The 15,521-nt window shown below is 41.6% G+C and overlaps 1 protein-coding gene across 1 annotated transcript in view; it reads left to right on the top strand.

Annotated features, from left to right (window-relative positions):
* Positions 1-13,658, top strand: part of LOC123699939 (protein serrate) — a 50,391-nt gene extending 36,733 nt beyond the window's left edge. Inside the window, exons 12-15 of the mRNA XM_045646986.1 lie at positions 1,428-1,782; positions 2,267-2,538; positions 12,343-12,681; positions 13,083-13,658. Coding sequence (XP_045502942.1) covers positions 1,428-1,782; positions 2,267-2,538; positions 12,343-12,681; positions 13,083-13,658 — 1,542 coding nt within the window. The remainder of the gene's footprint in view (positions 1-1,427; positions 1,783-2,266; positions 2,539-12,342; positions 12,682-13,082) is intronic.
* Positions 13,659-15,521: the final 1,863 nt, after the last annotated feature.

Raw genomic sequence — 15,521 nt, 5'->3', positions numbered from 1 at the left:
TTTAATAAAGAGTTAACAATTAAACGTTTGTTTCCGTACCTTAATTTTAATGTTTCCCAAGCCTGTGTATAATTTGCTTCGGTAATTCTAATATTACGTAATAAACTTTCTGCCTCGCCTGATACACTGGACTTAAGGTAGTGTAGTTTCTGTACCTCGGAAAGCGTGCTGTTGTTGTGCACTAAACTTAGGTATAAATCATTGAATGTCGGCCATCCCTCATAGCTCCCGGCGAACGTAGGTAACTCAATCCGCGGCAACCTCACTCGTTCGTTGATGTGTACCACGGTGCTGTCATGGCTGGACTCCAGGGCTGATGCAGTGGATTCCATGTTCAATAATTTATCCTTCAAATCCGCTAATATGCATAAATAAAGGTCCTCGTGAATGTAAAATTCTTCGTTGACGAAGTATGGTAAAAGCGCCTTTTGTTCTCGCGGCGTTATTTTTACTAAATCTAAGTGTGCGCTTTGAAATGTTTGCCAATAGTCCTCCAAATGTTTAATTCGCGATTGTATATATCCCTTGGATAGTCTTTGTTTAGGACACTTAGATATGTTAATTTGCGTTTTTTTAATAAGTTCCGCCGTACTTTCCAAAACACGTATGATTTGTTCCGTATTATTATTCGCCATCATAAATATTGTCTTTCAATAATAACTTCGTTACAAATAACTTCGTATAATGAGCGTCTTATCGCGATCAATTGCCCGTGTACTTCTTTTGTTCTTCGATTTGTAGCTCAGGTTAATCCGGTACGAATGCGACCATATGTTGCGGCAATAAGGCTTGTTTTTGCATAACCCGTGTTTTTGTGTTGAAATGAAACGTCTTTCCTCTATTGAATCTGTTTTATTACTGACTGATACACTAGTGACTTAGACGTCAACGTAGTTAATGAAAAAAACCGAACAATAATAATTAATAGAACACATACCTACGGTTGATTGGAGAATTTCGACCATAATATTTAGTGCGCCATAAAATTAAGTTAAAGGTCTTACGATTATGAATATGGGTACCGATTCTTTGTGTGTTGAAATTGAGGAGACTAACCAAATCACTGATCAGGACTGTAATCCATGTAGAATTTTATATAAGAAGACTAAGCCTATTTTTTAACTAGCTTCCGCCCACGACTTTGTACGTGCATCCCCGTTTTTCCCCGCTCCCGCAAGAATTTCGGGAAATCCTTTCTTAGCGGATGTCTACGTCCTATCATCTACGTGCATGCCAAATTTCAGCCCGATACGTCCAGTGGTTTGGGCTGTGCATTGATAGATCACCATATCAGTCACCTTTGAGTTTGATATACCTCTATATAGATTTGGTTTCCACCTACGCCAATCGCTTCTGGTGTTGTAGCCTGTAGGTACAATAAAGTCTGTTGAACTCGCTATAATACATATTAACATACCCACCGGCAGGCGGTCTCCGTGGCGGTGGCGACTGTGGCGCCGGGCAGCTGCTCCTGCCTCCACGGCGGCACGTGCGTGTCGGTGGGCGGCGCGTGGGCGTGCGCGTGCCGCGCGGGCTGGGGCGGCGCGCACTGCGAACGCGCGGCGGACGGCTGCGCGTCCAGCCCGTGCCGCCACGGGCGCTGCGTGGGCGGCGCGGGCTGGTGGGCGTGCGAGTGCGCGCCGGGCTGGGCGGGGCCCGACTGCGCCGCGCCGGCCTGCGACCCGCCCTGCCCCGCGCCGGCCGTGTGCTCCGCCGCAGCGCCCGCCGGCCGCTGCGTCTGCCCGCCGCCGCCCGCTCGCCTCGCGCGGCGCTGTCTCGAACGTGAGTCACCGAAAACATAATATTGCATAACTATATAGATATATATCTCTAAAATAAAAAAATGTGTGCGTGTACTAGTGTACACACGTAAGAAGTGAAACTTCTTTATGACCTTATTTTTCAAAAAATAATATACTTTATGCAACTTTACAGAAATACGTCGAACCACGCGTGGTAGGGATAAGAAAAAGATGGCGCGTAACGGAAAAATGTCACGCGTAACGAAAAAATGTTACACTAAATTTTTTTCCAACCCCGATAAAGAAGTTTCACTTCAAAAATATAAAAAAAAAACTGGTGTCGATAAAGGCCACACCTAAAGGAAGACTTTTATTATAAGTTTAAGTATAAAAATGATTATTGTCGCACATATAGTTATATGTTACCGACGCGACGATAAAAAAATACATTTCTTCCGTTCTTTGATTTCTGAACATTGATTTGAGCGCTTAATGTAGATAGCCTTCGACTACTAATGTTGCAGTGATAGCCGGCCTGGGTGAAGAGAGTGGCGACATCGCCGCCGCATCGGACAGTGGTCTCGAAGGCTTCGAGGATACGGCGGCGGCGGGCGCGGGGGGCGCGGGGGGCGCAGGGGGCGCGGGGGGCGCGGCGGGCGCGTGCGGCGACAACGGCACGTGGTGGTGGGGCTGCAACGCGTGCCGGTGCGCGGCCGGCGCGCCCGCCTGCACGCGCCTGTGGTGCGGCCTGGCCGACTGCCTCGCGCCCGGCGCGCTGCCGTGCCACGCGGACGAGGTGAGCCCGCCCCTACGCTATCCAATAATATATGAAATGAAATGAATGTATTTATTGCCACAATAATTTGCATACAAAGAAACTTAAATCTACTTAACCTAAAAAAAGAATATATTTTTGTGGCAAAAGGCCCAGACTCAGCTATGCTGTTGACTCTAGAGTACTACAGCGCTGATTTTCAGTCTGGCCTTGAGTTGAGGTTCGCCGTCAACAATCTGCCTACGTTATTATCTACTATATACTTATATATATTATATCTATACTAGCCCTAGAAAGATAATCATATAGCACCTACCTTAAAAGATAATCATACGTCTGTCAGACGTATGTTAGTTAATTAAGATTTTTAGTAAGACTATAGAATTTTTGTCAAACCTTATAGGCTTAAGTAAATGTTTATATTCTATTTAAGAAAATAAAACGATAAATTATCAAAGATAAAGTTTATTTGACAAATTACAAACAAAAATCGTAAACATCTTGACAAATTAATAAAAACTTAACTTATCTTCTTTAGGAACATATAAAATCACTTTCAGTCTGTATATTTGCATATTTGGTATATATTCACTTAAATTGACGTATACAATACCTATTTCAATAATCAGCATTTTAATTTTCGGTTATTATATACACTCATGGTGAACGAGAAGGCACCCCTTTGGGACACCTTCACTGCACTCCCGATTCGCGGTCTTAAAATGGTACTGTAGGGGTTCGTCTAAATGAAACCAGCCTTGTACTCTGATTGACCTTTATTACCACTCCTAAAACAATGTTGAACAAAATTATATATGGTCTCACAAAAAAACAACGATAGCGAGATTTAAGAAAGCTTAAAACTAATTACCGCCACCTATTGATCAACGTAACGAACTAATTTAACTTCATACAATTTACAATCTATGATCTGTCATGAACATACCGCCCACCAAGGACATTTATTAAGGAAATGTCCTTACAAACAAAATCCGCCCACCTTGAGGGGACATCTTTAAATATACTTATAGAAACTGAAACTATTACTTATAAATATATGAACTTAAATTAATCTTCTTACATTTTACTCGCAAACATTTTAGCTAAGTAACAACAACTTTCTATAACATAACTTGACTTATACAAATACAGCTTAAACATCTTCAAAAATACAATATAACAATTAATTATTCCTTCCTTAATAAAATACACAATTTGTTGACAGGTCTTTTAATAATACTTTTTTTAACTAAGATACTGACAACTCTAGTAACTTTGTCGTGACCTGGATGTTTATCTATGACCTTTCCCATGATCCACCGCATCGGCGGAAGATCATCTTCCTTTATGATGACAATATCTCCTATATTAGGCTCGCTGGTTTTGGACTTCCATTTATACCTTATCATTACATTCGACAGATATTCCTTTGACCAGCGATCCCAAAAGGACTGAAACATTCTTTGAATAAGTTGCCATCTACTCAATGAACTCACGTTAGAATCTAAGTAATTATATACATCGGGTATACCTAACAAAGGACCACCGACTAAAAAATGACCCGGCGTTAGAGGTGCAGGCTCATTAGGGTCTGATGTATCGACTGTGATTGGCCTAGAATTTAAGCAAGCTTCTACCTGAGCAAGAAGAGTACTCATCTCTTCGTAAGTGAGAGTGGTTTCTCCTATCACTCGCTTGAGGTGAAACTTCGTGGATTTCACTCCCGCTTCCCAAAGTCCGCCGAAGTTAGGGCTGTGCGGAGGAATGAAATGCCACTCAGTACCATTCGCTTCCAACTGTTCACCCACCGATGAAAGAGCTGACTGGAGCTCACGGGATGCTCCTACAAAAGTAGTCCCGTTGTCGCTCCAAAGCTTGGCACAGTGACCTCGTCTGGAAACGAAACGTCGAAAAGCAGCCAGAAATGCTGGTGTGCTCATGTCACTTACGACCTCTAAGTGAATGGCACGAGTTGCCATACACACGAATAAACATATGTAGCCCTTGTATGAGTGGTGTCCTCGGCCTTTGGTTGTCCTTATGTTTATCGGACCAGCATAATCCACACCGCTATGCAAAAATGGTCTAGCTGGTGTACAACGAACTGTTGGAAGTGAACCCATTAATGGAGACTGAGTGCTAGCTCTTAATCGAATACACTTAACGCAACTCCTAACGTGTTGTTTAACTAAAGTTCTAACCCCTATAATCCAATAGGCTGTTCTCAAATAATTAATCATCAATTGAGGCCCTCCGTGCAACGTCTTTATGTGAGCGTTTGCTATAATTAGGTGAGTTAAATGACTACTTTTAGGCAAAATAATTGGATGTTTGGTTTCATTACTTAGTTGTGACATTTCAATTCTGCCACGTATTCTGATTATACCCTTATCGTCAAGGTAAGGACATAGTGCCTTTAATGTATTCTTATTTAGTATATCACCCTTGTTCCTTAACTGTAAATATTCTTCTTTAAATATATCCCTTTGAGTAATCTTTATGCAACATTCTAATGCCTCCTCCAATTCAAAACCTTGTAAATATTTCTCTTTATTTGTTCTTCTGCGATATCCCCTTAAGAATCTTCGACAATAGGCAATAACCCGTATTAATCGTTGTAAAGATGAAAATCGTTCTAAAATTGTAATCTCTCTCTCTTCCTTTATGGCAACAGTAAATGTCTTGACACTTTGTTCTAAATCTGTGCTCATTTCCTTTGGCCTATTGTACTCAATACATTTCTGCTTGAGAAACGACGGTCCTGAAACCCATATCTGATTATCCATAAGCAAATTTGGCAATACGCCTCTTGAGGCACAATCTGCTGGATTGTCCTTAGATAAAACATGATACCATTGAGTGGATTTCATGATGGTTAAAATCTCTGATGTTCTATTTGCTATGAACGGTTTCCATCTGCTTGGATGGCTATTCAACCATGCCAATACAACTGTGGAATCAGTCCAAGCCGTTATATTGTTCTTAGAAATGTTAAGTACATCCGCTGCTTCTGCAAGCAACCTAGATACCAGAAGCGCACCGCACAATTCCAAACGAGGAATGCTAATCTGTTTGACGGGCGCTACTCGTGTTCTGGCAACCAGCAACGAAACCGTTACTCCACCTTCGCCATCGATTATGCGAAGGTAGATTACCGCCGCATAAGCACTTTTAGATGCATCGCTGAAACCGTGAAGCTCCAGTCGATCGTTCAACCTTGTTCCCAGCCATCGAGGAATCCGAATTCTGGTAAGTTGGGATAACTGACTACGGTAAGCATTCCATTCTTCCATCATTTCTGTATTCACCTTATCGTCCCATCCTACTCCTGCTACCCACAACTTTTGTATAAAAACCTTGGCAATGACCACACTAGGAGCTAACCAGCCTAGTGGATCGAACAAACGAGCTATTTCCGAAATAATTGACCTTTTAGTTTCAGGTGCAGTCGTCGACATCGAGATATTCACCGAGTACTGGAAGTTATCTTCGCTGCGGTTCCAGGTAAGTCCTAAGATTTTTATTGTACTATCGAGCTTAATATTAAAATTTTCTTTTTCTTCATTACTTATGATTCCCGTATGTAGTGTTTGTTCTATATTTTCATTCCCTTCAATTGACCTGATCCTTTCCAATATTTCCTTATTATTACTATTCCATTTTTGTAACACGAATCCACCCTTTCCTAATAATTCTATCATTTCCTCATAAATTCTAATTCCTTCTTCAACACTTTCTGACCCTGTCATTAAATCGTCCATATAAAAACAATTTAGAATTTTATCTGAGGCGAGGGGGTAGTTCACTCCCTCGTCATAAGCAACTTGATGTAGTGTTCTAACTGCTTGATATGGCGCAGATGCTGTTCCAAAGGTAACCGTTATAAGTTCATAATCTTCAATATTCTTATCAGGACTCTCGCGCCAAAGGATCCGCTGAAACATCGCATCATCTTCTGATATAAGGACTTGACGGTACATCTTAATAATGTCCGCGACTAATCCAATAGGATGTAATCTCCATCTTAAAATTGTGTGTCTGAGGTCTGCTTGTAACGTGGGTCCAATCATTAACGTATCATTCAAAGATATTCCATTGCTATTTTTTTCAGATGCGTTGAAAACCACACGTACCTTGGTTGTACTTTTGTCGTTTCTTACGACCGCGTGGTGAGGTAAGTATACTGCTTCATTCTTTTTATTATCGTTGTCCTTAACCTGCCTCATGTGTCCTAACTGTAAGTATTCATTAATAACTTCTGTGTATTTTTCTTTCAAATCTTTGTCCTTTTCTAATCTTCTTTCTAATGCTTTAAATCTTTTTTCAGCTATTGCACGTGAGTTACCAGCTGTACAAGGAGGATCCTCGTCACGAAACGGTAACTTAACTATATATCTACCACTAGCATCTCTTGTAGTGGTTTTTGTATAGAACTCTTCACACTTCGTTTCTTCCGGTGAGTATAACTTTTTTGTACTATTTTGTTCTTCTATTTCCCAAAACTTTTTCAAAATTTCATCATCTTCATTTTGAATATGTAAATGCATTGCTCTAATATTGTTTGATCTATTATTTTCAGATTCGATAGCTCCCGATAGTACCCAGCCGAAGGTAGTGTTCTGGGCCACTAGACCCCCCGAAGGATTTTTCCGTATACCTTCCAGGATGATACTACCGTATACGTCAGCACCCAATAGAACATCTATTTTATTGGGAGTGTTGAACTCAGGATCTGCCAGTTTACTATCGCTTACACTTAACCAGTCGAAGGAACTTGTACTAAGATCCTTCTCTGGTAAGTAGGCAGTAATATTTTTTAATACATATGCATTCAATCTTAGGCTAAATTCAGAATTTAACCGGGATTGAATCGTTAAATGTACCATGTATTTTATCATGGTTGAACTGTGACCTAGACCTGAAACAGAGCCCTTAATTGGGATCTTCTTCAGTCTCAAAAGTTGAACTGTGGCCTCTGTAATGAAACAAGCCTGTGACCCCTGGTCAAGTAACGCACGTACCGTTAGGTAGTGACCCATTTTGGACTCGGCTTTTATTAGCGCTGTGGCTAATAAAACCTGTCTTGGTTTAGAAACCTCGCCTGAAGAAAAACATGAAACTATTGGATCAGTACTAATAGGCGCATTAGTACTTCCATGATCATGCTTCTTCGAGGTGGGTTGACCTTTATGCTCAGCCTCTCCTGAAGGATGAAGCAAAGAATGATGCCGCTTTTGACAGAGTCTACATGAAGTAGGCTTCCTACATTCATAGACTATGTGATTACTACCCAGACAATTAAAACAGATTTTATTTTTAGCTACAAAGTCGCGTCTGTTTTCCAAAGTTTGTTTAGCAAACTTTTTACAAAAACAGAGCTTATGCGGTTCTTTGCAAAACTCACAACTTAAATTAGGAGTCGACGCGATCAGCGCTCGTGGTTTGTGCGCCGCTGTACTATTCGACTGATACCCAGGTGACCTTTTTGGTTCTACACACTCTAACGCACGAAAACGGTTCTCAATAAACGACTTAAATTGTTCAAAAGATGGCAATTCATTTTTAGAATTATTACTAGATATATTTAATTCCCATTGCTTTCGCGTTTCTGTATCTAATTTAAATGTAACAATATGTATAATAATAACATCCCAGGTGCTTACATCTATGTCTAAATTTTTGAGAGCATTTAAACAATCACAAGTTGTGTCTAGTAATTCTTTTAATAATGCAGCCGATTCCACATTCATACGTTTTTGACCAAACAATCTTTGCAGGATGCAATTACAGAGATACTTCCTATTACTGTATCTTTGCAGCAACAGTTGCCAACATGGCTCATAATTTGCATCGGTGATGGGTGTTTGCCTAATCAACTGCTCCGCTTCACCAGTCAAGTGACCCTTTAAGTAGTGGAGTTTTTGGACATTATCTAATGATTTATTTTTGTGAACTAAAGATTGGAATAAGTCTGAAAAGGTTGTCCACTCCGAATACTTACCCGAGAAGACTGGTATACTAATTTTGGGCAACTTGACTAGTGGATCGGAGGAGTTCGGTCTATGATTATCCTGATAGTTTTCCCTAAAGCCACCCAATGCTGCCCTCAATAAAGTTTTATATGTAATATAAACGTCTTCGGTGTTATCGTAAATATCTCTTATTTTTTTTTCGATGGTGTCAAAATCAAAATTTTCAAACAATTTAGTGTTAATGTCGGAAAACTTCCCCCAATCCTTTTCCAAAAGTTCCAATCTCGCTTCGACGTATTCTCGCGTTATTCTTTCTTTAGGACTTTTTTTAAAATTGACTAAACTTTTCCCGATAACATTTTGCAAATTTTTTAAAGAATTGAAAGAGCCTTCCATGACCGTAATATTTTAAGTCCATGTAAACAATGCAAATTTTTCTTAGTGTTTTAAATTCAATTTGGGCATGGATTCCCCGTCACTTCACCTTATTTTCTTGGACTTAAGGTCCAATTTTGATTAATTAAACTTCAAAGTACTCACTGTTTCACTTCACTCACTACTTGTTAGTTCTTCTCCCTCACACCTGTGCTCCGGATTCGGTTGTCTCCCTCTCGCTCGCTCCGCTGCCGTCACGGTTGTTCTCCCTCTCACTCGCTCCACTGCCGCTGACGTCACGGATGTTCTCCCTCTCGCTCGCTCCACTGCCGCTGACGTCACGGTTGTTCTCCCTCTCGCTCGCTCCACTGGCCGCTGACGTCACGGTTGTTCTCCCTCTCGCTCGCTCCACTGCCGCTGACGTCACGGATGTTCTCCCTCTCGCTCGCTCCACTGCCGCTGACGTCACGGTTGTTCTCCCTCTCGCTCGCTCCACTGGCCGCTGACGTCACGGATGTTCTCCCTCTCGCTCGCTCCACTGGCCGCTGACGTCACGGATGTTCTCCCTCTCGCTCGCTCCACTGCCGCTGACGTCACGGTTTTTCTCGACTGGTGTTCTTGCTGTCTTCTTTTGCACTCGCGCGTACTTTCGACAGCGATCCACTGCCCCTTACTAGTACGATGACCGTATGATCCGGTTCGAATTGGACCAATGAACGAGAAGGCACCCCTTTGGGACACCTTCACTGCACTCCCGATTCGCGGTCTTAAAATGGTACTGTAGGGGTTCGTCTAAATGAAACCAGCCTTGTACTCTGATTGACCTTTATTACCACTCCTAAAACAATGTTGAACAAAATTATATATGGTCTCACAAAAAAACAACGATAGCGAGATTTAAGAAAGCTTAAAACTAATTACCGCCACCTATTGATCAACGTAACGAACTAATTTAACTTCATACAATTTACAATCTATGATCTGTCATGAACACATGGCACAACGTTGTTATGTTCTCCACACACGGGTTTTTTGCACTTCACGCATGATAATTTCGACATCCTGCGGAGTTTAGATGGACAGTATGAACAATATCTCTTTTTTTACCTTCATGTTGTACCTGGCAACTGTTTGCATTAGCATTAGGCAGCAAAAACTCAAAATTTTGCCGCACAGTCCTTTTCAGAGTTGGCATCTCTAACCTTTTTTCCATCCAAGGTAAACTGAGATCTGTACTAAGTTTTTTCAAAAAGTTCTTACGGTTTAGAGGCTTTTCATTCTTTAATAGAATATAAGATTATCATTTATCACGTACGAATTTACAAAGGCTATGTTGAAAATGTCATAAAGTACAGCCATTGGCCATCTGTTCGTCTTTCTGGAGCATGACATTGATGAACACATTTGGTCAAATTTGTCGACACCTCACCTCCAAACTTGGTTGGCAGTAGAGTCTGAATAGTCTTCAGCAGAGACGTCGGGTATATCCACAGCTTCATCGACGAATTCGTCTTCAGTGTCACTCTGCACATCGTTTCCCAAGAGGTTATCTTCGCATTCGCTTTCACATTCTGATGACGTTTCTTCTCCACTTTGATTTAAAAAGTTCTCAATTTGAGAACTATTCAACACCCTTCGGTTTGCCATTATAATATAATATTAATTAATACCTGAAAATAATAACAAATAAGTGTAAAAAACAATAAGCAATCAGATCAAATAATTTGCAAAAGTTGCATTAAAGATAATCATACGTCTCGCGGACGTACGACGTAGGTATATCTTTTTACTGAACGTACTTACCGCGTTGCCACCACCACTCATCGCTAGCTCCGGCCACCAACTGAGTTGACTAGCGCAGCTAGCGTGCTACGATTAATAATAAAAAAAATATAACGAAATTTAATTTCGCGATACGTCTCGCGGACGTAGATTATCTTTCTAGGGCTAGACTAAGTAACTCTTAAAAAATAACAACCAAAATTGAAACAACGGAAAAAACAATACAACAAAAAGGAATCGACAGTTCACTACTATGTTACGTTCACATATACATAATACATATTCAACGCTAAGAGGTTGAGTTTTTAATTATCACCACTAATCTGTTTTTTTATTAAAAAGATCTTCAGTTTTTTTTTAAAGTTATATATGCCATATCTAATCTTAGTGGGGGAGGGAGATCATTCCAGATTTTAGTGGCAGAAAACTTAAATCCTCCTCTGAAACCTGTAGATTGGTGTTTTGGAATGGTCAGTTTATTATCTGTTTTACTTCGTGTATTTAGTCCATGCGAATCTTTAGCCCACGACAGTTTCTCATACAGGTAAACAGGCTTGCCAGTTCTAATAATCACGAAATGGTCGCACTTCATGAAATGGCCAACATAGTTTGATCAGATCGTTAAATCGTCAACGTTTCACGATTTGGTTATCCACATTTGGCCAGATCGTATAAAATAGGTATAAAGAGCCCATAAAACATTAAACATATTTTCAGAACTTGTTTATTGTCATTTAGGTTAGTGCCGCGGTAGCGACCGGCGAATGCCAGAAACGAATGGTTTTTGCAATAGAAAACAGTAAAGTTAGATTAGGTTAGACTTTAATAAACAAAAGCGAATCGCTTTTTAAAAAAGAAACAATTATAATAACATAGTAGGATATAATATAAATATATTTATGTACATAGGATTTTAGATGCTATGACTTTCTTCATATTGTAATTAAACTAATAATTATGAAGTTTTTAGCTGCGAATAATTACCTAAATTTTCGCCAGCGTCGCCATCTTATCACATAAACAGAGCGCTTGCAGAGCCTCTACCAATAATTAATGTAATATTTTACGATATGATTAAATAATTTTGATCATTTCATGAAAAAACCGCGCGTTTAGTTGGCCATATCGAGAAACGATTTCTTATCATTGATCTGCTCAAACCACATCATGATGTGGCCAATAGACATTTAACCATTTCATATGAAATGATCGATCATTTCATGAAATGAGCAAATCTACGATATGGCCACGACATGTATATATAGCGAAAGAGCGACCTAACGCTATCTTCCAATGAACACGATAATGTGATTAATTAATTGAAGTTTATAGGGCCAAGAATTTTCGATAAAATTCACCATCACCTTGAGGTACCCTTAAAAAGGGGTAATGTTTATTAAGCTATTGCATAGCTTCTATCGCGGGCCTTGAGCGCGGGGACCGAATCCAGAAATTCCGTAACGAAAAACCTCACGCTCCGACGGGTACGGAGGTGTGGCTTGAAGGCATAGCATGCAATAGCTTTACCGCGGTAGTCCCCGAGTGCCACACGTCTTTTTTTTGTATTTTAAGTTGAGATGTAAGAGATGTACCTACCTATGATAAAGTATCCTCAAACCGAGATAAAAGTGAATTTTTAAATACAAACCTTTTTTATTTTCACATATTAAATGAATTTGAATGTGAATATTTGCAGGTGTGCGTGCCGGCAGCGCCGTCGCTGTGCCTGCGCGGGCCGTGCGCGCCGCTGGGCGAGTGCCGGCGCGTGGCGGGGCGGCGCGTGGAGCCGCCCGCGCTGCCCGCGCCGGCCGCGTGCTGGCCCGGCGCGCGCGCCGCCCCGCCGCCCGGCTGCGCGCGCGCCGAGCTGCGCCTGGCCCGCGAGCGGCTCGCGCGCGGCGCGCACGTGGAGCGCGCGTGCGCGGCGCTGCGGCGCGCGCTGGCCGCCGCGCTCGCCGACCGCGACCCGCCCGCGCCGCCGCTCACTCTGCTCTGTGATCTCGCTCCCGACGACGACGACGCCCTCGACCTCGCCCTCGTGAGTACCGCCGCCTGTGCTTGCCCTGGCCGATTAGACATTAGTCGGTTGCTTCTGGAGTAAAAGAATAATGGCGTATTTAACGTAGCGTCATTAAAATTAAACATTTATTATTATATATACAACCGGTCCGGATACTTTTTGAGTTTATTTTTATGTTTTGAGGGAGTAAAACGAACAATCGAATCCCAATAACGCATTTATATCGTAAAGATAAAGACAACACAATATCGTAAAGTACCTATACACATTAAATACGAGTTACATAAATAAATAAAATATTATGTACTAATAATATACCTAGTCTTTATTAATAACCTTGATTCAAAGATTGAAACGTAAGTGGGTAATTGTAAAAAATTATACAAAAATTATAAGTAACGGATTATTACATTTCGCAGTGGGCAGGTGAGGAAGAAAGCACCGGGCCGACGGGCGAGGAGGCCAGCGCGCTCGCGAGCGCCGTGCGGGCGCTGAGCGAGCTCGTGGCGCGGCGGCGCCTCGCGCAGCACGCGCTGCTGGGCGCCGCGCTGCGCCTGCGCGTGTCGCCCGGCGCCGAGCCGCCCGCCGCCGCGCCCGCCGCGCCGCCCGCCGCGCCCGCCGGCTCGGGCGCCGTGCTGGCGCTGGCCGCCACGCTGCCGCTGCTGCTGCTCGGCGGCGGCGCGGCGGCGGCCCTGCTGCTGCGCCGCCGCCGCGCCGCCGCCGCCGCCGAGCGCACGCGCCGCCGCGACGAGGAGAAGTCGAACAACCTGCAGAACGAGGAGAACCTGCGGCGCTACGCGAACCCGCTGCGCGAGGAGCGCGCGCGCGACGCCGACGAGCTGCCGCGCGCGCACTCGCTGTACAAGGCGCAGAACGCCGACGCGCGCAACAACACGCCGCCGCGCGACAAGGAGCTGACGAAGCGCGCGCTGCCGCCGCCCGAGCCGCCGCCCGCGCGCCACCCGCCGCCCGAGCGCCTCACCGTGCTGGTGTAGCGCCCCGCGCCCCGCGCCCCGCGACGTGCGCCCCGCGCCCCGCGCCCCGCGCCCCGCGCCCCGCGCCCCGCGACGTGCGCCCCGCGCCCCGCGCCCCGCGCCCCGCGCCCTGCGCCCCGCGCCCCGCGCCCCGCTAGTTAGCTATTTATTACATTAGTGTGATCGTTCGTGTAAATATGTATTTTTGTAAATAATGTTAAATAGTAATGAATTATTTTGACGAGAGGTTATGAATGTGTATTTTATTTTTTGAGAAATATTCGAGAGTTTCAAAGCTATATTGTTTGTACAAAAGGTTGTAAAATTGAGAATGGAACGTGATAATATGTTAAAATAAAAGCCTAATGAATATTTTTGTTTACTTATTTAATATAACACTCCAAAGTAAAAAGTATAAATACAAAATATGTACCTATGTAAGCAACAGAAAGAGCAACAGCTTTTAAAAATATTGTTTCCAGAATCATTTAATTGGTTAAAACTTAAAATTCTTAATGCAGATGCAAGTATTACTCATAGTCTATGATTTAATTAAAATGTAAGATTACTTTCCTAAACAATATACTAGCAAAAAAATGTTGTTTATTGTTATCTTTATTTTTGAAAATTCATTCCGCATATATCTATATGTATATACCAAAAATAAAATCGGACTATCGTTAATATTGCAAAAACATATTTTTACTAAATGCGTAAATACACTGTAGCTACATAGGTAATATACCAAAATATTATTTTTTTTACAATTATTATAGTCTGTCGGTCTATCTGTTTGTTCCAGCTAATCTCAGGAACGGCTGGACCGATTTTGAGGTAGGTTAGGTTAGGTTAGGTTAGGTTAGGTTAGGTTTTTTTTTTTTTTTTTTTTTAAAAGCACCCGCCATCTCAGGGTGTTGTGTGCTTTGCTCTGGAATATAGTCCAGAGGTGTTTTTTATTCATTTAATCAAATACCACAAATTTTTTATTAACAATTAGGCCTAAATTAAAAATACAATGATTATAAATACAAATATGAAATACAAAATATTAACAATGTCCGGTAAAATTATTTAAAATTAATATTAAAATACAATAATAAAAGATGACATTTAAAACAAAATATTACAATTAAACATTACAATCAAATAAAACAATATAAATTAAAACGGCACAACAATTACTTAATCACAATAATAATCACAACCTAATATCACAGTAGCTTATCACAATTTCGTTTGTTCACCACCCTCACAATTTGTTGACAAAACTCTAAAAACTCATTTCTCGTCTCGTCCCCCAGGGCCGCAGGCAGATTCTCACCCGTCATCGCGATGCCCAATTTTTGCTCAATAACATATCTATCTCTTGCAAAAATCGGACACTCGAGCAACAGGTGAGAAACCGTCTCGTCGACTCGGTTAGGTTAGGTTAGGTTAGGTTAGGTTAGGTTAGGTTAGGTTAGGTTAGGTTAGGTTAGGTTAGGTTAGGTTAGGTTAGGTTAGGTTAGGTTAGGTTAGGTTAGGTTAGGTTAGGTTAGGGTTTTTTTTTTTTTTTTTTTTTTGTAATAAAAGCACCCGCCATCTCAGGGTGTTGTTTGCTTTCCTCTGGAATGTTGTCCAGAGATGTTTGTTTTTCTTTAATCAAATAAATACACAACACTTTTATTTATTAATACATTAGGCCTAAATTAAAATTACAATTACAAATATTATGAAGTACAAATTAACAATATCCAATAAAAATTTAAAATACAATATATACTTATATTACAATTTACAGTAAAATTTCCAAATAATAATAAAATACTACAATTAAATATTACACTTTAAAAACTTACATTAATTAAAACATTACAATGAGAAGAAATAAAACAATACGGCACA

The sequence above is a fragment of the Colias croceus genome, chromosome 18 (genome assembly GCF_905220415.1).
Source record: "Colias croceus chromosome 18, ilColCroc2.1".
Taxonomy (NCBI): Eukaryota; Metazoa; Arthropoda; class Insecta; order Lepidoptera; family Pieridae; genus Colias; species Colias croceus.
Note: the sequence above shows the minus strand (reverse complement) of the source record. Positions and strands in the feature narration are given on the sequence as shown.